The sequence below is a fragment of the Amphiprion ocellaris genome, chromosome 3 (assembly GCF_022539595.1).
Source record: "Amphiprion ocellaris isolate individual 3 ecotype Okinawa chromosome 3, ASM2253959v1, whole genome shotgun sequence".
Taxonomy (NCBI): Eukaryota; Metazoa; Chordata; class Actinopteri; family Pomacentridae; genus Amphiprion; species Amphiprion ocellaris.
The window spans coordinates 30,356,750-30,380,690 of NC_072768.1; the positions used below are offsets into that span (position 1 = coordinate 30,356,750).

The window sequence follows — 23,941 nt, forward strand, 5'->3', positions numbered from 1 at the left end:
GTGTGAAGGAGCAATCAGAAAAAGTGAGCATAACTTTAACATATGCACAACCCTAAATTATTTTCTGTTTAAAAACATATTTTGGTTTATGGCATAAAGCAAGAAAACAATACAATCTGTATGATGTCATGTTTTGTTTTGGGTTTTTTTTTTTATACTTAAAAAGCTGAAAAGTACACACGTAGTATATAGTCCATCAACATCTACATCACAATGCTGGTAACAATGCAGTATGCAGGGCTTTTACTTGTAATTGAGGAGTTTTAAATTGTAGATTTCGATGTTGCTTGGCCAAAACAGTATATCCCTGACTGCTGCCAACAAATTGTGTAATACACTGTATTCCATAATTATGAGTCCTTTTTAGGTGCCCCCTGGTGGTTAGAGGTTAATACATCAGCTATGCAGTGGCTGCAACATCATTGGTGTCTGTACAGTTTTAAGATTTGATAGTCCTAAAATAGGATTCTGTGGCACACAGGTCTTGAACTGCTGTCAAGATTTTGCTATCTTTGATTCATCTATAGTGAAATCCCAAAAAAGCAATAAACATTTTGACAAATTCTTTGTCTTTGCATACAGTTTGATGCTCAACTGTGTGAAACAGCAGATTTCCTGATGGTGGTTTGTGTGTCAGTGTAGGAGGTTAGATGAGGTTCCTGCCTGCTTTGTATTCTCTATGTTCACTCTAACAATGACTTACAACTCGGAACAGGATGTGTGTGCTGAAGTTCATGAGCAAAAACAGTGTGCATGGTAAGCAAGCAGAGGTGGTGTGTGTGCACACAGGCGGGGTGGAAAACAGAAAGTGGGTTATGTGTAGATGTGATCTATAAGAAAGAAGTCTGCTGGTGATGGTCTGTGTTTGTAACTTTGGATATGTTCATCCTCCATTTTGTGATTTTTGCTGCCACATACCAACACATACCTCCTCTACTCTCTACTTTTCAGCCAGCACCGGAGAATTTGCGGCAGTTGTCTAATTTAGAAACAGTCTGTCTTACTTTTTTTCAGTCTGAAAGTATTAGCTGGTTATCAAATATTTACATCCATGTTTCTCTATATTATTTCTTCCCTTTGTACTGACAATGTGGAAACAGGAAGAGCAGTAGAGGATTACAGCTTGACTATTTGCACATCTTTTCATTAATTCTAATGTTTCACTAAATTCTACAATATGGACTCCGTCTCTCAGAACCTACAAGGTAAGACAAACTAATTTCACAGCTACAATCGATCGCAATCTCTTTTATGTTAGTGGCAGTTGGAACATATTTAAATATAAGGTTACCAATCCGGTTTTTGTTCAACCTTTCGAGAGGTGCTCACTCAAATTTATGCACAGTTTTTGGACTGCAGTTTGTTGTACTGTTATGCTGAAAGGTGTTTCTACCCCCTATTTATGTTAGTGAGGGTAGAGCAGGTTTTGGAACTATATTTGTTTAATAGTTTATAGTGTAAAACATGGAGATATACTGATGTGATCCTAAAAATGACAATGTCCGTACCAGAAACGCAAATGGAAGAGTTTATCATCTTAGTATGTAAAAACTTTCGAAACAGAATAGTTTGAAAGGGAGATAATGGTTAAGTTATTGTAGAATAAATCTGTAAATGCTAGAATACTACCACTACATTCAAAAAATTGGAACATTGTGGAAAAGTTAAATATTTACTATAAGTTATTCATAAGAACGTGAAAACAAAATATACTGTAGACTCATTACATGTACAGTGAGATATTTCAAGACTTTTTTGTTTAATTTTGGTGTTTATGACTCATAGCTTATGAAAATCCTCTATTTCCAATTATTAGAGGATTTCATTTTGAGTTTGAGTAAATTACTATTTAAACAGTACAAATACTTTGCATCTCCCAGTGTTGCTCAGTGCTCAGCTGTCACGTTCCTAATACCCAGACACTCCTGAACCAGAGACAACATCAGAAGGTCTTACCAGGGCTGAGGAGAAAAAGTGCTCAGTGCTCCAAAGTCCTCTTTTCAGACGAAATACTTTTTGCATTTCATTTGGAAATCAAGGTCCTAGAGCCTGGAGGAACAGTGGAGAGACATAGAATCTAAGGTGTTTGAAGTCCAGTGGGAAGTTTCCACAGTCTCTGGTGATTTGGGGTGTTATGTCATCTGCTGATGTTGGTCCACTGTGTTTTATCAAGTCCAAAGTCAATGCAGCATCTACCAGGAGATTTTAGAGAACTTCATGCTTTGTTATACTGGAGATGCCAGTCACCTGGCCACACTACCAAAACTACTACCAAATGCTTTGCTGACTAGGATGTTACTGTGCTTGATTGGCCAACCACCTCACCTGACCTGAACCCCTTAGAACCCCATATGGTGTTTTGTCAAGAGGAAGATGAGAAACATCCGAAATAAAAGTGCAGATGAGCTGAAGGCCTCTATCGCAGTAACCTGGGTCTCAATAACACCTCAGCAGAGCCACAGGCGGATCTCCTCCATGCTGTGCTGCATGGATGCAGTAACTCGTGGTAAAGGAGCCTTAACCAAGTATTGAGTGTATAAATGAATATACTTGTCAGATGAAGAATTTCTGTATTGTAAATCTTTTTTGATTGATTTCAGAAAATATTCCATTAATTTGAGACACTGGATATCTGATTTTTATGAGCTCTAAGCCACAATCATCAAAATACAATTAAAAAAAAGATTTTAAATGTTTCACTGAATATAGAATATATAAAAGTTTACATTTCTTAGTTGAATTATGAAAACAAACAATTTTTTCACAGTGTTCTGTTTTTTTTGACATGCACTAGTAATTCATGCTTTATTTTATGTCACTGATTTCCCCTTTACTGAACTGAAGTCGGGCTTCTCAAATATCAGTTGAACTGATCCACAGAGCTAAGTCAGGCTTAACTGTCTCATTACAAAATGTGACCTTTTTTTTTATCAAGGTTAGTCATTCTGCTCTTGGCAAGCGGCTTAAACAATCAGAAACACCAACGAACAAAGAGAAGGAAACATGACTCAATCTGTGCATGACTGAACAGCATGAGATCAGAAAACTCAGGCTTATTTGGTATTATTATTAAGTTATAGCTTATTGGTAAAATGTTCAGCTTCACCGTATAGAAATCCTTTGTGGATCCAACAACATATATGAATATCTCGCTTTGAGCACAGCAGTTAATTCATTTGTGACTATCAATTCTCCATGCCATGGACCATTTCAAGGCAAAAATTGCACCCAACACAGAATTTCTCCAGCCCATGTAACTTCAGTTAACCCAGCTAAGATTTGTTGCAACCAGTAACATAATATCTGCCAATAATGTAATAAATTTTGCTATTTTAAATGTAATAAAACCAATAACGTAATAATTTAGCAATAATGTAATAAGTTTTTATGTTATTGGTTGGTTATTACGTGAATGGCCTAGCATTAAAAATTCTTTTCAAAAAATCCTTTGGAAATGTCATAACTGCATCCGCTAGTGTAATAATACATATATCAGACTGCATTTCTTGGAAACAAAAGACTTTTTTGTAGTTTTTGTGCAGTTTGCTCATTAAAAATAGGTATAGTGGATGGTATAGTCTTCATATTCATTCATCAAGGATATGTCCCATGTAGTTTTCACTCTCCTTAATTATGGTTGTGAGAGCCAGTTTGAGAATTATTTGTTGTACAAAACCCTTGTTTAAGATATTGTTTATTTTCTTAGACATGTAAATTCATAATTCCATGTCAGTGTTTCTGTTGGATGTTGCATTATCAATCTGTATGTTTTTCTTTGAAAACATGTCATCAAATTTTTTTTCAAATATTTCTCAAAGACAAAGGATTCAGTCTTCACTTAAATCTGTCTTGAAATAACTCGACTGGCACTATAGTGACACTTAACTCCAAAAAACTAAAGAGTATTATGTACAGATTGAACTAAGGGGAAAATATGACATGAAACTGACATTACATTTTCCAGTAAATGTCCTCAACTTTGTACATTACTAAGAAGATTCCAGGCTTTCCTCCATTGGCTGTCCTCGCCAAATAACTGTTTTATATGTAAATTTAGACACTGTTGGTCCAGCAGCCTCGTAGAGCTTCATAATACTAATGGAACGGTCCAGTTCTAGGCTGTCTTATATATAAGAGAAGAAATGCAGTCCTATTTATGTATTATTACATTATCAGCTGCAGTTATTACATTTTAAAAAGAAGTTTTAATGCAAGGCCATTAACAAAATAACCAACCAATAATGTCATAACTTAATACGTTATTGACAAAATGTGATTTCTTTATTGGCTCAAAAACTTCATTACATTTGTGGCAAGTTAATACGTTATTAGCTTTATTACATTTAAAATGACCAAATTGATTGCATTATTGGCCATTATTACGTTATTGGTTGCTAAAAGGTTGTGTGATTAAATCAAAAGATGGAAAACTAACTGAGGGAAACAAATTAAATAAACATAAGGTATTAAATTGAACTGGACAGTCATTATAAACAGAATGGTTCGATGTTAGGAGTTTGCCCTTGATTTATCAGTGCAGTGACAACATGTCAGGTTGCTCCCACGGACGTCTCAAATAACAAATACACAGAAGACAAAATGAAACTCTGACCATCGTGGTGAGTTCAAAAAAAGGAAAAGAAACAGCCAGATTTTAATTGGACATGCAATAAAAACACACAGCAAGTTTTGCTTCTTGAAATGGGTTGACGGAACTCTCAGCTGTACATTCGTTCAACCCAGCAGTTTAAATCAAAGTACTTGAAGTCAGAGTTCATGTTCATAAGTTCTGAAGTTCATGGTGAGTGAGTGAGTGAGTGATTATATGTGGCTGCCTCGTTCATGCTACCTGTCAATCATTCCAAACCAGACTGTCAATCAAGCAGCCACACCCCCGAACATCACAAACTTTAACACCTTATATCAAATTGATTATAGAATTATTTTCAGATGTGCCACCAGATCTATGGTTTTGGCCAGGAAAATAACAAAAAAAATCTACATGCCCTGTAGAAAAAATGTCCTTCCTTGACCTCTCATGACTTGGTTTTGAATTGGTGTGCATTGGAGCCAGAGCTTTTGGAGCTTTTTGACATTTACAAGTTTTCTTCTTTTTTCATGACCAGTTGCTACATCCATCTTTCTTCTGCAGTCTATGGACACAATCGATCTACTTCATGCAAAAGAAGAGTCCTATGACACGTTGAACGCTCTCCTTTATGTGAACAGGCTCAGATATTGAAGCAGTAAGCCTGAGTTAACAAAGAAAGTTCATCACCTCCCATTATCTCTGACTGGGCCTTTAGGTTTTGTCAAAGTGCCTTACACAAAGAAAGCCTGGCTGTGTTCACCCTGTTTCATGATACAGCCCTCTGGTGTGTTTTCTTTCCATTTTCAGCTCCAGTGAAGGTGGTTACCTTCACTTGCTTTGTCTTCCAATGGCCAAAACCACAGGAACAAGATCCAGTATTGGACAGCTGTTCAAAAATAAACTAAATGTTTCAAAAGTAGAAATTTTCATTCCACATAAAATAGGTGCTGCCGAGAGCTTATTATTGCCACTGCCTCTAATTTCACAATTCACTGCAGAGCATGCTGCATCTCTAATGAGAAACACAGTCTGTATTGGCACAGTGTTGGTGGAGACAACTGGAATGAACTGGATGGAATTGGACCATTTAATTAATCAGCATATCATGGATGTGCAGCTGTTTAAACTGAGAAATTCACAAAGTCTATGCTCCACACAAATGTAATTTGTCACCTTAGTCTCTTCTAATAGAGGCAGCAAACAGTAGAGTAGAACTTCAGTCCACTAAGTATTTACAGAATAAAATGGCTACATGTGACACAGTCTATTCTTATAGAGACATCACATTAACTGCATGTATCATACTTCTTCACAGTGCTGCCAAATACACATGGGCAATTCACAGAAACATGCAACGTCAATGTCTTGCAAAATTTGATATATATGGAAAATCCCAGTTGGTCATTACAATTAATCTTGGTGCAGGATGAAACTACAACTGAGATTCTGTTAATTGCAAAACTGGTCTTTCACCTTAAATCCGAATTCTAGCTTTCCTGTTTTTATTTAAGACAGAATGAGTAAAACACTATTCATACATCGATGTATCATCTTCCACCAATGTCCCAGGGTTGCTACCCAGCAGGTTTCTAGGGTAGTTCAGTTAACCATGCTCCGAGAAAACTAAACCATAGTCCTTGTCTAAGGTGGTACACAATCACACTTGAATCATACTGATCAAACTGTGAAGATTCTGAAATGAATGTAGTACGAAATACAGCAACAGTGATTCTGTTTGTGTCTGTAAAGCAGATCAGATCTCAGAGTTGCTCAAACCACACAGAGTTTGCCTGGTGACACCTGTTATTCTGAACCAATCCAGTCAACCATGTGGAAGATCAGCCAGCAGGTTTGTGGTGAGTAGAACACCTCGGTATAATAAAGATTGTGCTTAATTTGTGCAGTCGTAGGACAACCTGTGGGGGTGACTATGGCTCTGCCAGTTTCATGTCTGATGCCTTGTGTCTCTTATGTCTCTCTGTCTTAGGTGCTGAGTCTATGGAGAGGTTACTTGGTTATAAACAAGCAACCTGTCAGGGTAACTCACCACTCAAATGTTAAAATCCTGTATTTTAAACCAAACCACCTTAACATCCATCGGCGTACTGTATACGTTTGAAATATGTACACCACCGTTTAAAAGTTTGGGGTCACTTAGAAATGTCCAAATTTTTAAAAGAAAAGCTTTTTTTCCATGAAGATAACATTAAGTTGATCAAAAATACAGTGTAGACATTGTTAATGTGGTAAATGACTATTTAAGCTGGAAATTTCTAATGGAATATCTACATAGGGGTACAGAGGAACATTTCCAGCAACCATCACTCCTGTGTTCTAATGGTACACTGTGTTTACTAATGGTGTTGAAAGGCTCATTGATGATTAGAAAACCCTTGTTCAGTTAAGTCAGCATATGAATAAAAGTGTGAGTTTTCAGGGAAAACATGAAATTGTGTGGGTGACCCCAAACTTTTGAACGGTAGTATAGGTTTCATTTTCCTTTTCATTTTTGGGCTAATTAACAGCTCAGTTATCCGGACTGACAGGGATACTGCTTCTGGAAAGAGATGCTGTTGAATGTGAAAACGAATTTTTCAGTCCTTAGAAAAGTACAGGCTAAACTCCATTCACCTTTGTTGTGTTTAGGTAGAGACTGAAATTTCAGAGCTAGAACTCCAAAAACTTAGACAAATGAAATAAAAGTGCAGGGACAGGAACTTTTAAACACCAAGATTACAAAACCACTTATTTTTGAGAGCCTAAGAGGAACTGGGAACTTGTGATTTGTGTATATGCATGTCTAATCAGATACAAATGTGTTTCCATGTGCATAGGTGGAGAGTACGTTCAGCTACCTAGAGATTTGCTCCATCAATATTCACAGTCTCATGCAGGTAGGCCATCATTTTTACTCTGTCATGTTCCATAATGCTTTTATACTCATCAAACATATTTTCTGAATCATGTATGTATTTGCATATCATGATGATACAAAGCAAAACATATAGAACAATCTTTAATATGAAATACTTGATTACAAAATTAAAAAAAAAAAAAAAAAAAAACAATTAGTTGAACCTCCATAACTGTTAGTCAGTAGGTATGAAAAGTTGTACGAAAACAAAAAACTGTGATCCAAGTTGTTAGCCCTGGCCCTGTTATAGAGTGGTGACCTGTCCATGGTGTCCCCTGTCTTCACTCTAAGTCAGCTGGGACCCTGGTTTCTGACCCTAATGAGGATTAAGTGGTGTATAGATAATGGATGGATGTTGTTAATCCAAGTACATTTTTTTAAAATCAAAAAATACAGAGTTAACTGTTACCTCAGGTATTGTACTTAATGAATTTATACAGTATACTTGTCAAAAGACATTCTTAAAAGTAAATCGTTAAGCAGTTACTATAAATAAATATGTTCTTACACTTTAGCTTTTTGCACAGAGTCCAGCTTGTGACGTTGGCCTTAAAGGCCAAGTTGATTCCCAACTGAACACAAAGAGAATATTGTAGAGTCTGAATCAGTGGCATGATGAGTTATAACCGTAACAATTTAAGGCTTTTATCTTCAACAGTTCCTGATATATTGTTGTTTAAATAGAAGCAAATGCCAATGGACAATTTTTACATTTCAAAAAAGTATTTGATATACACTGATCAGTCATAACATTATGACCACTGACAAGTGAAGTGAGTAAAACCGATTATCTCTTCGTCATAGTACCTGTTCGTGGGTTGGATTTATTAGGCAGCAAGTGAACATTTTGCCCTCAAGGTTCATGTGTTAGAAGCAGGAAAATGGGTAAGCATTAGGATTTGAATTGTGATGGCTAGACGACTGGGTCAGAGCATCTCCAAAACTGCAGCTCTTGTGTGGTGTTCCTGGTCTGCAGTGGTCAGTATCTATCAAAAGTGGTCCAAGGAAGGAACAGTGGTGAACCAGCGACAGAGTCATGGACGGCCAAGGCTCATTGATGCACATGGGGAGTGAAGGTTGGCCTGTATGGTCTGATCCAGCAGATGAGCTAGTGTTGCTAAATACTGAAGAAGTTAATACTGGTTCTGATCAAAAGGTGTCAGAATACACAGTGCATTGCAGTTTGTTGTGCATGGGGCTGCATAGCTGCAGACCACTCAGGGTGCCCAAGCTGGGTACGCCGGGTAAGCGTGCAGTGCTTACCTGGGGAACACATGGCACCAGGATTCACTATGGTAAGAAGGCAAGCCATCGGAGGCAGTTTGATGCTTTGGGCAATGTTCTGCTGGGAAACCTTGGATCCTGCCATCCATGTGGATGTTTCTTTGACATGTACCACCTACCAAAGCATTGTTGCAGAGCATGTACACCCTTACATGGAAATGATATTCCCTGATGGCCATTGCCTCTTCCAGCAGGATAATGCACCATGCCACAAAGCAAAAATGGTCCAGATATGGTTTGAGGAGCACAACAATGAGTTTGAGGTGTTGACTTGCCCTCCAAATTCACCAGATCTCAATCCAATCGAGCACCTGTGGGATGTGCTGGACAAGCAAGTCCGTTTAGTCCACCTCACAACTTCCAGGACTTAAAGGATCTGCTGCTAACATGTTGGTGCCAGATACCACAGCACACCTTCAGAGGTCTAGTGGAGTTCATGCCTCAACGGGTCAGGGCTGTTTTGGCAGCAAAAGGAGGACCAATACCATGTTAGGCAGGTGGTCATAATGTTATGTCTAATCAGTGTATCAAGCTGCAATTTCACAAATATATTTATAAATATGTATATTTTAAGTTAGAATAGTTCAAGCAAATGAGAGGGGATTGAAGGCCCCAGATGATTTGAGATGGAATGACCATGAAGAACTAAAGCTGTTTTAAACAATTTAAAAGGTATTTTTAAAACAGTAGTGCGGGATACACAGTAAAAATTAATGAGATAAACTATTTCAAGTTCTATAGTGCTAAAACTAAAACAGGCTATTGTTTATATGGTCGGCCAAAGAGTCACATGTGCATGATTTGCATTTATTGCAGATTGTGTTGGAGACAGACAGGCAGACTCTGTCTTTCAGTGTCTTACATGCTGATGATCTTGAGGCCATGATCAGTCACATGACTGCCTCACTGAAAAGGATCTTCCCTGATTCATCCCCAAGGTGGGTCGCATTCCAAAACCTGCAACATGTCTGAATGTACACTGAGCTGATAAGCTACTGACTCATATTCTCTAAGCAGATTCACATTTTTTGTACATGCTTTTCATGCTGTATTCCTTTTTTTTTTTTTTTTTTTTTTTGCTATGTGTGAAGAAAAATGTTTCATTGACTATCAGGTTAAAATGGTAACTTTGCACTCAGTAAACAGATGGGCAGCAAATTAAAGCAAATCCAAACAGACATTGTTACCAAGGTGTTGCTCTACTATGAGACTCCAGAAAAGCTTTGGTGCTTCTTGTCTAGTGCTTTCCAGATACAGGATGTGTAACACTGGTGCTACATCAGCCTCTTGAAGTGACATTATTGTGTCATTCAGACATGGACCACTTTCATGCTAATATTCTTCATAGCTTCATTCAGACATACCTGTGACTGCAGTCTTCTTGTCTCCCTCTCCCAAAAATTTCATTGCTATTCCACTAAACATTCATTCTTAGTTACATTAAACCAGCCAAGTAGTTTTGTTACCTAGACCTAATTAAACAGAACTAGGACTACCACAGAGAATACATAGTCCCAACAATTAAGAACAGAGGTGGGAGTGATGATATGGTACTATGAGTGCAAAAGTTGTTTATAACACCAAGGCTGCCCACGATTTACTAAAATACAGACTGACAAGATTACTCCCAGTCAAAGATTTTAAAATAAGAACTTTTTTAAAAAGCTCGACCTTATTGAGTGCCACCTGAACTGAACCCTATGGAACCCCTGTGGGGTATTTTAAGGAGAAAGGTAGAGCAACACAACCCTGTCCAGCAAAGAGCAGTTCTGAAGAATGACAGAACATCAAGTATTGAAAACATGAAAGATTTAAACCTTATAATGGAAGCTGTACTGAGTTCCTACTGATTTACCTGTAGTTTTAAATGTAATAAGTCGAAGCTGTTAGGTTTTCATAAGCAAATACCCTGCTGTTCAACCTATCAGTAATGCAATGACTGAAAGGTTATACAGCGTTGAATCATTTGACATTTAAGTGATATTGCACAGGGATGTATTCACTTCTGTCTTCTGTCTTCAATCTTCAGAAAGCTGCTAAAGACAATTCCCTTTGATCTCCAGGAGAGACTCCTCACTCTGACTGATGTGATAGAACAGCAGCTGGAGTGTCAGCCTGGCTGTTGCGGTATGTAGAATAGAATAATACCTTATTAATCCTTTACAGGAAACTACTTGTAACAGCAGCATGTTAACACACAGACAGCCCACAAACCCGAGAGAAACACCAACACTAACAGTCATCAGTATGACCATATACATAATATATAAGTTAGGAAAATTATGAAACATAAAAACTTGTGCACAGCATATAACTCATAAGTTAAAATATTAATGTTAATTACTGTGAATTGAAAAGCCTGATTGCAGCTGGTAGGAAGGATTTCCTGCTGCGCTCAGACCTGCACTGAGAGGGGATGAATCTGTGGCTGAATCTGTCGAAACACCTCCAGATTGTGTAGTGGGTGAGAAGCATTGTTCATAATAGAGTTCAGTTTCCTGAGCATTCTCACCTCAGCCACCTGTTGGACTAATTCCAGCTCAACACTAGTTGTGGAGCTGGCCTTCTTAATCAGCTTATTCAGCTGGTTTCTGTCCCTGGAGCGAGGACCCTCCTCCTAACACACAACCCCAAAGAATAAAGCACTGGACACCACAGTTTGGTAAACTGCACATAGAATAACATCTTTTAACTGATGTTAAAAGGGAAGTAAAGTCTGCTTTGGCCCTTCTTGTACACTGTCTCCCTCCATGTGTCTGGACCAGTCCAGTTTGTCAGCCAGCTGCACTCCCAGGCCTATAGCTGGAGACAACCTCTACCTCCGTGCAAAGAGTGGTCACCGGTTCCATTGTGGACTTCTTCCTCCTGAAGTCAATCACCATTTCCTTGGTTTTAGAGGTGTTCAGTAGAAGGTGGTTGAGGTTGCAAGAGTCAAAAAAAATCCCTGATCATGTCCCTGTATTCCTCCTCACGGCCTCCTCTGATACAACTGCAGAGTTACTTTCATTTTACAGTTTTAGATATGTGAAATACTGATTGGACAAATTGTCAGTGACTATGTTAACAAGTAAGGAACCATTTATGGAGTTGTCATACTGAAGCTGAAGATCATTGCCAGCTTTTTAACAGGCTGCTGTCTTTTCGGCTGACCGTCACCTGATATTAACACCTTGTGATGTAAAAATTAGGCCATGCATCTAGCTGAAGAATTATTTTGTTCTTTATTTGTAAGCATCAGATGACCTAGCTTACATGATGTCAATATGTTTGCATCTCATTAACATGCAGTTAGCTAACGTTAATTTGAATGTTGTTCTCCAGGAGGATTCTCGGATACCTATGCTGCTTTGTGTGATTTCAATGAGATGCCTTTTAGAGAGGAGATTCAGTGGGTAAGTTTCTATGACAAGGCAATATTAAACACATGAGATATGCCACATTTAAATGCAAATTGTAGCACCGCTGCATTGAATTATTACATGGCTAACTGTATTTGCAGGATGTTGACAACATATACTACATCCACAACTGGAGACAGTTCAATCTGCAGGACTTTAGTCACTTAGACAGCAGGTGAGATAAGGCATAGTAATGTTTCATCCAGTCTTACCTTGTCTGTGTTACATACTCCTCTTTTCTCTCCTCTCAGGGACTTGGCATTGGCTGTAGCAGCTTTGTCTTTCAACCAGTGGTTTACAAAGATCTGCTGCAAAGAACTGAAACTGGTAAACTGCTACCCTTATTTATTTATTTATTTATTTTGGATGTATTCTAGTGTTGAAAATTAGTAAAGAGTTTGGACGTTTAAATTCTGGCTTTTCAGAGATAGCAACATTTGCATGGGAATGTGCACAACCTCGTCATAGAAAAAATGGAAGAAAAGACCACTATCAGCACAATTTATATAACATTCTTTAGAGACATACGCTGTCAGTACTGCCTCAGCTCAGCTGATGATATAGGTAGTATAGGTGCTTTGGTGGGGTAATTATGAATATACAGTACTATCCCTTTTGGCAATGTTTATTGCCATATTGTCACAACGTGAAATCAGAGATTGTCTCAGTGAGTGTAGAAGGGCTGGGGTATTTGCATGCACAAAATTGTCCTTCATATTTCTTCCTCTGTAGTGAGAAAAACGAGAGGGATCAGATAACACTAATTTACAAATAAACTCTACAGAGAGAACAACACAGTGTTTGGTAATAGTTTCCTTTATGTTCTTACTGAAAGCAGAGTAGGTTGTGACAAATACACCGATCAGACATAACATTATGACCACCTGTCTAATATTATGCTGGTCTCCTTCATGGACACAGGACCTCTGGGGTTGACCTGTGGTACTGGGATGGTGGCAGTGAATTCTGTGGGTCCTGTGGGTTGCAGGGTGGGACCTTCCTAGATCAGGCCAGATCCTGGTACATCTCACAGATGCTCAGTGAGATCTGGATCTGTGTGGAACCTTGGTAAATACTTTAGCTCTGTCATGTTCCCCGGGTCACTCCTGAGCAGTTTGTAAGGTGTGTCGGGGTGCATTGTCCTGCTGAGGGTGGAAACTGCTATCAAGGACTGCTGTTGCTACGGGGGATTGGGGGTTGCTTGACCTGCAATGTTTAGGTGTGTGGTACATGTCAAACATCCACATGAATGTCAGGACTCAAGGTTTCCCAGCAGAACATTGCATTATAACAAGATGGTCGATGCTATTCATTTCACTTGTCAGTGGTCAGAATGTTGTGGCTGATTGGTGTCGAGTTGTTGCTGAATCAAGCCAATTAGTGGGATAGAATCTCTCCTAGAACATTTTAATTCTGACCCACCCAGGTCATCACGAAAGATAATACAGGTGATACATTAAGATGAGTGCTGGGCAACATTTAAAAATTTTAATTGCAATTAATCACATTATTTTGCGGAAAATTAAATAATGAATTTAAAAGCATAGTATTCTGCACTTTTATTTTAAAAGTACTGTTAAATGATCAAAAATGCAGTCACATTTGTTTTTGTTTTTTTTTTTTTTTTTTGCTGAGCAAAGGAAATAGCTTCAGTGCTAAATAAGGGAAACGGGTTATGGTATTATTATACAAAATAGTACCATAACACCTTTCCCTTATTTAAATGCGTCTGTGTTTTATTTTGCTTATTTTAAATACTTTAAGAGCTAAATAAACACCTGAGTCACATTCCTTGTTAGTGTTCACATGTTTGACCAATAATGCTGATTCTGAAACAGGCAGAGAGCACTGTATCAACATATACTTGAAAATGTCTAAACCTTTTCTCTTAAACTGGAGCATAGTCAGTCTACATGTAGGATTGCTTCCAACACATTATGACACCAGGAGCCTGCTGACACCTCGATCAGTTCCACAGAGAACATATTTTGCATCTTTATGAGCTCTATCACCACATTTCTCAAAACTCGAACGTCTCCACGGTTTGTGTGGAACTGTAAAAAAGAAACACCAGACTACTCATTTCTTTTGGTGTTTGTCCTTGTTTGTGTACCTTCAGTCAGTGGACGTCCAGCAGCAGCTGACTTTCCTGCTGTCCAGATCTCCCAGTCTGCAGGAGCTCTCACTGGAGGCCAGTGGACTGAAACTGTGAGTTTGTGTCTGAACACGCATGGATGTACAGAACATAGCAGCAAGAAAACGTACATTCACCACAACAAATGCTTAACACTCAACTTTATTAAGGATGTTGCTTAGTGACCCATAGTTTCAGCGTGTGTTCCTTAATTCTAATTTAAAGTGACTAACTTTTAAAGAATTGTATTCTATTGATGGTGCACAGTTCCATTATCAGTAATTTTACTAACATTACAGATGTGAAATATTAACATTTCCCAGTTGCCTGTGGAGTAACCCCAGTTAAATCAAGAAAATGTTCCATTTTAAAGTGAAGTTAATGCTACACAGTATTTACTGAGATTGAGAAATAACTTTTTATTCTATTACAGGGACTTTGCAGTCAAAATGGCAGCTGCTCTTCGAGAGCACACCTCATCTACCCTGCAATCCATCAACCTCTCAGGCAATCCAATTGAAGACAAAGGTGTCCTTTTTCAGCTTCACATCTGAGTGATATACTTTAACAATATATGCATGTTTTGTTGGCTTATGCTATGCATTTTCCAATACCCAGCTTTGAGACGGTGGATTTTATGTGCCGTAATCTTGACCCTCACATGTGACTTAGATTCACTGGATAGTAAAAGGCATGATTGTATAAACTGTCCTATCAGTCAGTGAGAAAGTGAATCTCTCTGTAGTGAATCTCCTATGTCCCAGTTCAGTGATTAATCCCAGGCATATACCATTCCTAGTGCTTGAATTGTGATACAACAAGAAATGGTGATTTTATTCAAATCAGCTGTTGGTATTTGGGATTTTTGTGTGTGGATCAGTGCTCATACCGGTTTTCTGACATATTTTGTGTGTGTGTGTGTTTCATCTTGTGTATTTTATTCCTAGGTGTGATAGCTCTCAGTCAGGAGTTGAAGAATCTGGATAAAGGACTCAAGCACCTTTCTCTGTCTCGGGTATCAGTGACTGCTAAAGGTACATAGATACGCATATTGTAAATCTTCCAGTACTCTCACTGCTTTTGACTGTAATCTTATAAAGCAGGAAGAAGACTAAGATGAAGATGGAGGAGGAGGATATACCACTCAGCCACACAATTGAAACCACCTGATAAATACTGTAAATTCCCTTGTGCTGACAAAAGAATCTGGAGCTCACAGGCCATGGACACAGGACCTCTGGAGATGTCCAGTGGTGTCCAACATGAGGGTGTTGCTAGTGGTTTCTTGGGTTAATGTGGATTGACAGGCCAGATGTCTGGATTAAACTTGTTCTAGTGCATTCATTTGATTAGACTGGGACAGTTTGAAGAGTTTGAAGAGTCAAGTCGATGCCTTGGGGTGCTTGTTGTGTTTCTTGAGCAGTTTTTGCTGCGTGGCAGGTTACACACTGTCCTGCTGGGGGAGGTCGCTGGAATCAGTGAGTGCTGTTGCTATCAGGGATGTTTTCATCTGAATTAACTATAAAACACTCTTTGCTGTCAGTGGTTTTAATGTTGTGGCTGTTTGGTATATACCCATGACTCATAAGTGTGCTCTTTGACACCATACACCTCCATGAACTCCTTTTCCTCATATGTCTCAGCTATGAAACCCTCTGTTCTGCTGCTTCTGCCAGAGAACAAATAAATAAAGAATGTGATCTTTAGCCTGCAATCATCAATTTCAAACTTTGGCAATTATTTCACAAATTTGACTGTCTGTTCACTTATTCTCCTCCAACAACTTTTTCATTTGTGAATGGTCTGATTTGTTACCAGGCCTTGGCCATCTGAGTCAGGTGTTGTCCTCCAGCCAGCTGTTCACAGTATCTCTAACCCACCTTGATCTGTCTTGTAACCCTGGCTGCTTGGTTACTGAAGAGGCCATGGTAAGCTCTGTTCAGTGTTTATCTTTCACGTCAATTGATGTGGATTGAGGACAAATGATTTTACATTCAAAGAATGCTCATACAGTTATTTACATGATACACATCCAGAAATAGAACCGAGAGGTTAGTGAGAAATCCCAGTGGGCCACCAGTGGCTTGATGGCCGTGGCTTAATGCAGTCATAGGCAGGCTAACAATGCTGGGCACCAGCAGAAGCAACACACTTACAAAAAACTACTGAAAAGACAACAATGAAGGAAAAGTAGGGGTGCTGAAAAGGTTTAATAAACCTCAGCATGTTTTTAGACTGTGGGAGGAAGTTGGAGAATCTAGTGAAAACCCACACAGGGAGAACATGCAAACTCCACACAGAAAGACCTCAGGCCCAGATTCATACCCAGGGCCATCTAGCTGTAAGGCAATCATGCTAACCAGTGTTTCATTTGCAGTAAAAACATTTTGAGCATGTTGCCTAAACGTTTGCTCAAGCCTATTTTTTAAATTGCAAAGTTATTTCACTTGATTGTATAAAATACTTAAATGTAGCGCCATAAAATATTATCAGTCTTACCATGATTATGTTGCAGAAAGTGTTCTGAAAATGTTGCTGAAAATTATTTCGTGAAAAGAGTAAAGGTGGAGTCCTATCAGCTATAGGGTTTTATTGTTTAGGTTTGTGTGGATGCAAGTAACTGCCCAATAATTTCTGTACTTTTCCAAAAGATAGTTGATATCACTATATACAGCTGTTTGTTTTATTCATTCTTGGCATCACTGTATGTAGCAAACAATGTCTAAATATATATCTTAGATGTATACTATACAGTATGTGTCTGTGTTTGTATGTCTTTCAGTTTCTCTTCAAGTTCTTGTCCAGTACGAACTCTCTTTCCCATTTGGACCTCAGTGATACCAACTGTCCCCTAGACACGGTGAGTAAGAGATGATTCTTAAATGTACACTTCTGTCCTCTTGTTGATTTCACCTAAAGAAATATTCAGACATTTTGAAAAATCAGCTCACTGTCAGAGGAGAGGGTCACTCAAGGACGACAGTTAGCCCGGTCCTAGCCTACTATTCAAGAGGAAACTGCTAAAAAAAAAAAGAGAGAGAGAGAGAGAGAGATGAGACCAAGATAAATTCATTTGGTTCAGATGGTGTCTAACATGTTTGGTATGAACCTGCCGGAACTACCAGAGTGAATGCATGGTCCTGACAGTGAAACACTGAAGTGGGAGTGTGCTGATATGGGGTTGCTTGAGTAGAACAGGTGATTGGGAACATGAAATTTGTAGAATGCCTGTAGATATGCAAAAATACTGGCTGGCAAGATAACTCCCATTCTCTGAATCTGAACTGTTTATCTTTATTTTATGTAACAGCAAATACTCTGCTGTTCTACTTAGAAGTGATGCAGTTCCTGGAAGGTGACACGTCAGACTATTTGACAAGGGTGTACTCCTTTCTGTTGTATACTGTATATTTTCTGATTTAATACTTAGATTGTGTCTTTAAGTTTTATACCAATTACAGGACCTTGAAAAACTGCAGCGTTATCATTTTTTGTCACTGCCTCTCCAAGTCAGGAGTGAGTGGCCCTGTGGGCACCTGCCTGGACTTTGTATCTGATATCCCCAGAGCTCAGCCTTGTTTTATATGTATTAGCTGCCACAGTTATCAAAATAACAGCAGAACTATCTTTAGTTCTTTAGTAAAATGCTTTTGACAATGTCACACACTGTTTAAACTTTTGAAACAGTAGAATGTCATTTTTACCTGTCTTTTAAAACCTCATAATTTCATGACTTGTATGTTATATTTGTGTTTTGTTGTATTTATTATTGTTATATTTATTATTATTATTGTTGTTGTTATTATTATTATTATTATTATTATTATTATTATTATTATTATTATTATTATTATTATTATTATTATTATTATTATTATTATTATTATTATTATTATTATTATTATTATTATTATTATTATTACTATTATTATTATTATGTAACTAACTCTCTTCTATGTCACAGCATCAACACAACAACACTTAATATTCTGTTTGCTTCTATTCAGAAACAAAATACTGCAGTAATCACTAATCAGTGTATGGTCCTGAGTGTGCTGATTTCTATACCCAAGGTATAATGAGGGCCTAAAATCCATGATGAAAGTAATGTTTTATAATGTAAAGCCTTGGTAACATAAATAAATATAATAAAAAAATAACAGTCATTACAACATGTTGAGAAAATTGCAGACTTTCTTAAACATGTTGTAAAATACCTATTTGTTTCTTATATTAAAAATCCCTACAGATGCATGTTTGGTGAAGTGAGATAAAAATATTAAAAGGGTAGAGAATGCACTGAGACTGTTGTTACTTTTGTATTGAACTTCTCGGCTTATACTACCATGTGTAACACTCCCCCATTCTGACTTTGTCTGGCAGCTATTTGTGTCCCTGTCTGCTGGATGTTGTTACAAACTGATGCACCTGAACTTGGCCAGGAATCCTTTCAGCCACAGGTCAGCTCCACTGTTCCACTCCAGTAAAGGTCTTTCGTTTTGTAGTTATTTTGAGATGAAAGATCTGTGAATTTGGCATCCTTTCTTCAGTACTGACAGACTCATTACTTTTACACATATATATTTGGATATCTGTAAAGGATCATGTATCAGCATAATTTTGCAACGCCAGACCTCAACAAAAGCATAGATCATTATCAGCGCAATGCTTTTGTAGTGTATGTATGGAAGTATAAACGCTTCAAAACCATGGACTCAGTTCCATGTTTTTCCCTATGTGACCTCTTTAGTGTAACTGGTTTAATTTACTTGTGCAGACACAGCAACACACAACTAAGAATCGTTCTGCTTATTCATTTAGCCAACAACATCCAAGGCAGGAGTTAATTGGAACTTGTTCACTTCTCTTAAAATATACATTGTCATTTGAAGGACACTTTATTTACTAATTTGTGATACGTTAAGCTTATAAATTTGCACACCATTAACTCAACCCCAATCAGATGTTAGCATCAGTGTTACCACACTTCTGAATGAACAAATCTGTGCAGAACAGATGTTTAGAAATATGGAACTGACTAAAGCAGGCATGAAATGCAGTGAGCTAAAAATAGGTAGGTGTCAAACATGACACTTTTCTGTTTGCTGCTGTTGAGTGCTGCACTGAGTGCTGCACTGGTACAATGAATCCTCCTCTGTCACCATCACAGGAGCTCAGGGAACAGAAACACCCCAGTGACTTCATGTTATGAGGTTCTAAGGGTGTGAATGGTTAAATCTGTGGTTATAACATTAACATTACTTTTTACATTAAATAATTAAGAAAGGTTAATGGCATTTCTGATGTAGTCAAATAATTGTGCAATTAACACATTAATCCAATGAACGTACCCACCCTGTCACAGGTGACAAAATCACAATGCACAGTTAAAATATGTAATGCAGCAAATAGCCATCAGAGGGCAGTCTAAGCCTACACAACAGCCACATTAGGGCACTCTATAGGCTACAAAAGACCACAATTTGTCATAAGTCTCATATAAGAACAATATTGTCTCACTGAATTACAAAGCTGACTGTTAACTATAACCACAACAATATACAAAAAACAAAAACAAAGAAAATGTGAACATTACTATATGCACAGTATTACCATCCGTCAACCTCTTGGCCTTGTTGTGTTGTTTGGTCCGGATTTTGAGGTGTCTTGCTCTCGGCTGATAATTCATCAGAGCTGCAGCATGTTTCATTTAATTCAAAAGGAGGACCCAAATGCAGATACACAGCAAATGTGCAGATGGAACAAACAACAGTAAACAACTTGAATGATAATTACTGAATGCTGCAACAATGGCTGGGAGGGCAAGAAGCAAAAAGCGGCTGGAGATCCAAGAATTAACCTAGGCAAAGCCGATAGCTAAAGAAAACAAATCTAACTAACCAGAATCCAAAAATCACAAAGATATGGAGAGCTGAATGGATGTAGGAAACCCAGGTAACCAACGGGTAAACAGGAAGTCAGCAGGACGCACTAACAACCAAAAGAGGAAGCGACAAGACTATATATGCATAAAGGGGCTTATTAAGTGATGACACATAGGCGAATGTAATTCAGATTTAATTTTTTAAGACTATCAGAAAGACACAAAGGTAGATACGTTTGATAACATATTGTTCATTATGTGAATTCACTGCCCACATGCACACTGTAGCAGCAGAGACCACATTACATCGCCAAGAACAGATGCTCCCAGAATGTGATCTGACACCTTTGTCCCAGTAAGAAATGGTAATGTGCCTGCATGCACAAAGCCAGCTCACAGGCACACCAGGATAAATGATAATAATTATGAACATCATTGGTTTCTGTGATCTACAGATTCTAGGATTGGACTGTGACGTCAATAATGATAAAACCTGTGTGTGTGCGTGTGTGTGTGTGTGTGTGTGTGTGTGTGTGTGTGTGTGTGTGTGTGTGCGCGCGCGTGCGTGCGTGCGTGCGTGCGTGCGTGCGTGCGTGCGTGCGTGCGTGCGTGCGTGCGTGCGTGCGTGCGTGTGTGTGTGTAGAAAGGTGCGGGAGGTGACCCGGAGCATTCAACAGTTCTTCAGTCAGAGCTGTGAGCTGAAGTATGTGGGCCTATCTGCTACCAAGCTACCTCCACAAGCTCTCAGGTATGTCATCTCACTAGAAACAAAATAACGTCAAGCAACAGTTTACATATTACGTGTGTCACATTTCTTTATAATGTTGCTTATCTTTGCATTAATTCATCAGAATATGGTCAGCTTTTTGTGTGTGTAGGTAGAGATACGATGTCTACAAGTGTACTGGAGCCGTTTGATCATGCTTGTGTCACTTGCACTAATGGCCACTAATTCAAACATAACATTTAAAACATTAATTTATTCCTGGAAATAACTTTTCCCAAAATAAACATTTTGCTTTGTTATTTACTTTTCATGTTTGTTAGCTTGCTAAAATTGGTCGGTTGCTCTTTAATGACAGAAATCTAAGGTTATATTTGAATGACTATTTCTCAGGCACCATTCAAAGTACCTGTTATTTTTCATCATATCATTAATGCAGAATTTGTAATATTTGACAAGTAGATCAAATAGTCTCTGATTATGGGTGAGTTGTGATTTTAGGGGGAAAAAAGTTGAACCCGTCCCATTTTTGACCACATGAACAGTAGTTTAATGTCACAATAATAGAAAACAAAACATACAGAATACTTTTTTAATATGAAAAACTTGATGACAAAAATGAAATGAACTTCTAAATATGTAACTTTGATACTCAGAGGAAAATTTAATATATTTGAAGACAATTCCCTGACTTCCACTCTGTTATTCCAATTGCCACTGTAGACATGCACTTGTTGAGAATTGTTGATAGGAATGTTTTACAGGTGGTTTGGAAAAAGTTACACCTTGCTTTTCTGCTACTTTACCAGTTTTTGGAAGCAGAAAATCTAAAGTTATATGAACTATAGAGATTACAATGAATGTAATAGTCACATGGTTGAGCTGTAACTATCTGACATAATATATTTGCTTTTATCCAACTGATGCTTTTAAAATGACTCTTTGTATTTCTTGCATTCAGACCAGCATTGTCTTTTCACATTTGCACCACACTTCGTAAACATTTCTACAAAATGTGATCACCTGAAAATCTGTGATTCATGAACCTGGCAATTGGGTAAACAGTTACATGGCAGCTTTGCTATAATATATATAGATTTACATAATGTATTAATATGTTTTGTGTTACGACTAGGTTATTACTACAGGGTTTGGCGACCAACACTCGTCTGTTCGGGCTGGAGTTAGACCTCAGCAGCTGTGAGGTACGTTACACGTTCATATACACATGCAGAAAAAGTACCTTTGTTATTTGTGGTGATAGGTAGCCAAAATCACAGCAAATTATTTTTACTGTGGCATATATCTGTGCATGTAGCTACATTCAGCAGGGGCCCAGGTGATACAGGAGCACATCTCTGAAGCTACAGCTATCAGAAGACTGGACATCTCTGACAACAGTATGCAAAATCACTTTCACACACCCAAAACTTCATCATAGCACACAGACAGCAAACTTCTGATTTCAACATTCATCTTAGTACTGTTAAACCATATATAGTGTATATAGTATATATATACCATCCCAGTGCCATAGGACCTCTGGGTGGGGATGTTCTGTGCACCAGGATGGTGGCAGTGAATTCTGTGGGTCCTGTGCACTGGAAAAAATGCCCCTCTCAAAACAAAACAAAAAAAAAAAACTTATTTCAAGGAACTTTTGCCTTGAAATAAGTGGGAAAAAAATCTGGCAAGAGAACAAGTGAAAAATGGCTTGGTAAGATTTTTTGAAATAAGGTCTGATATTTAGAATATTGAGATCTTAAAATTAGCTGGGAAAACTGATTTTAAGCTATATTTTACCAGGATTGTCAAGCTTAAGTGTCTTAAAATAGGCCAGACATGCTAAAAATAAATAAATAAATAAATAAATAAATAGCAGTTTTTCACTCAAAAATAGATTTTTGCTTTCATGTAATCTCCTAATTTGAGATGTATTAACCCTCCTGTTGTCCTCATTTACAGGCACCAAAAAATATTGTTTCCTTGTCTGAAAAAAATCCCCCCAAAAATCTGCAAAAAAATTATAATCTCCCCTCCCCCCAATCCCCCAATTTGGCAAGAAAATTCTTGTAAATATTTTCAGAAAATGAGTAAAAAATCTTCCCAAAAAATCCTAAAAATATTTAAAGTGATTACATATACATATCAGTGAAACTTCTAATATTTTCTTTAAGAACATTCACAAAAAAATCAACCAAAATCCAGCGCAATTTGCTGGATTTGGGTTGATTTTTTGTGAATGTTCTTAATAAACATTAACAGTTCTTTTTTTCCACCAAAAAAGATCAATGTTCAAAGATTTCCGAAAAATGTTGAAAATGTGGACATCAGAAGGTTCCCTGTGAAAATATATTTTTTTGCCACACTTTCAGAATTTAAAACGACCCACAGGACGACATGAGGGTTGAACTTATTTTGAGTTTTCTTGTAAAATACAACTCAAAACAAGATATTTAAGATGCGTTGTCTTAAAACAAGTCCCTCCATCTTGCTGAAATGTCACTTGTTTAGTGAAATTTATCTTAAATCGAGTGGGATGAGACATTTTGACTAAAAATAAGACAAATAGACTTGGTAAGATTTTGAGTTTTTGCAGTGTGGATTGCAGGGTGGTACCTACCTAGATCAGGCTTCTCCCAGCACGTCCCACAGATGCTCAATAACATGTAGATCTGGGGAGTGTGGAACCCAGGCGAACGGTGTATTTACACTGCCATTCAAAGGTTTGGGGTCACCCAGGCAATTTCATGTTTTACATGAAAACTCAAACTTTTATTCATGTGCTAACATAATTGCACAAGGCTTTTCTAATCATTAATTAGCCTTTCAACATGTTAGCTAACACAATGTAGCATTAGAACACAGTAGTGATGGTTGCTGGAAATTTTCCTCTGTGCCCCTATTAAAAATCAACCATTTTCAGCTTGAATAGTCATTTACTACTTTAACAATGTCTAGACTGGATTTCTAAATAATTTAATGTTATCTGCATTGAAAAAAATGCTTTTC

General features: G+C 37.8%; 1 protein-coding gene across 2 annotated transcripts in view; it reads left to right on the plus strand.

Moving 5' to 3' along the window:
- The first annotated feature begins 882 nt into the window (after positions 1-882).
- The window catches only part of carmil2 (capping protein regulator and myosin 1 linker 2), an 85,525-nt gene continuing 62,466 nt past the window's right edge, over positions 883-23,941 (plus strand). Inside the window, exons 1-18 of one of the 2 annotated variants that reach the window (XM_023281423.3) lie at positions 883-1,205; positions 6,344-6,447; positions 6,579-6,629; positions 7,426-7,485; positions 9,606-9,727; positions 10,819-10,916; positions 12,111-12,181; positions 12,289-12,362; positions 12,439-12,514; positions 14,307-14,395; positions 14,755-14,849; positions 15,269-15,355; positions 16,140-16,249; positions 17,104-17,181; positions 18,705-18,781; positions 20,849-20,953; positions 22,065-22,134; positions 22,248-22,329. In XM_023281423.3, coding sequence (XP_023137191.2) covers positions 1,178-1,205; positions 6,344-6,447; positions 6,579-6,629; positions 7,426-7,485; positions 9,606-9,727; positions 10,819-10,916; positions 12,111-12,181; positions 12,289-12,362; positions 12,439-12,514; positions 14,307-14,395; positions 14,755-14,849; positions 15,269-15,355; positions 16,140-16,249; positions 17,104-17,181; positions 18,705-18,781; positions 20,849-20,953; positions 22,065-22,134; positions 22,248-22,329 — 1,477 coding nt within the window. In that variant the 5' untranslated portion in view covers positions 883-1,177. The remainder of the gene's footprint in view (positions 1,206-6,343; positions 6,448-6,578; positions 6,630-7,425; positions 7,486-9,605; positions 9,728-10,818; positions 10,917-12,110; positions 12,182-12,288; positions 12,363-12,438; positions 12,515-14,306; positions 14,396-14,754; positions 14,850-15,268; positions 15,356-16,139; positions 16,250-17,103; positions 17,182-18,704; positions 18,782-20,848; positions 20,954-22,064; positions 22,135-22,247; positions 22,330-23,941) is intronic. The other variant, XM_055009231.1, reaches the window with a different exon arrangement.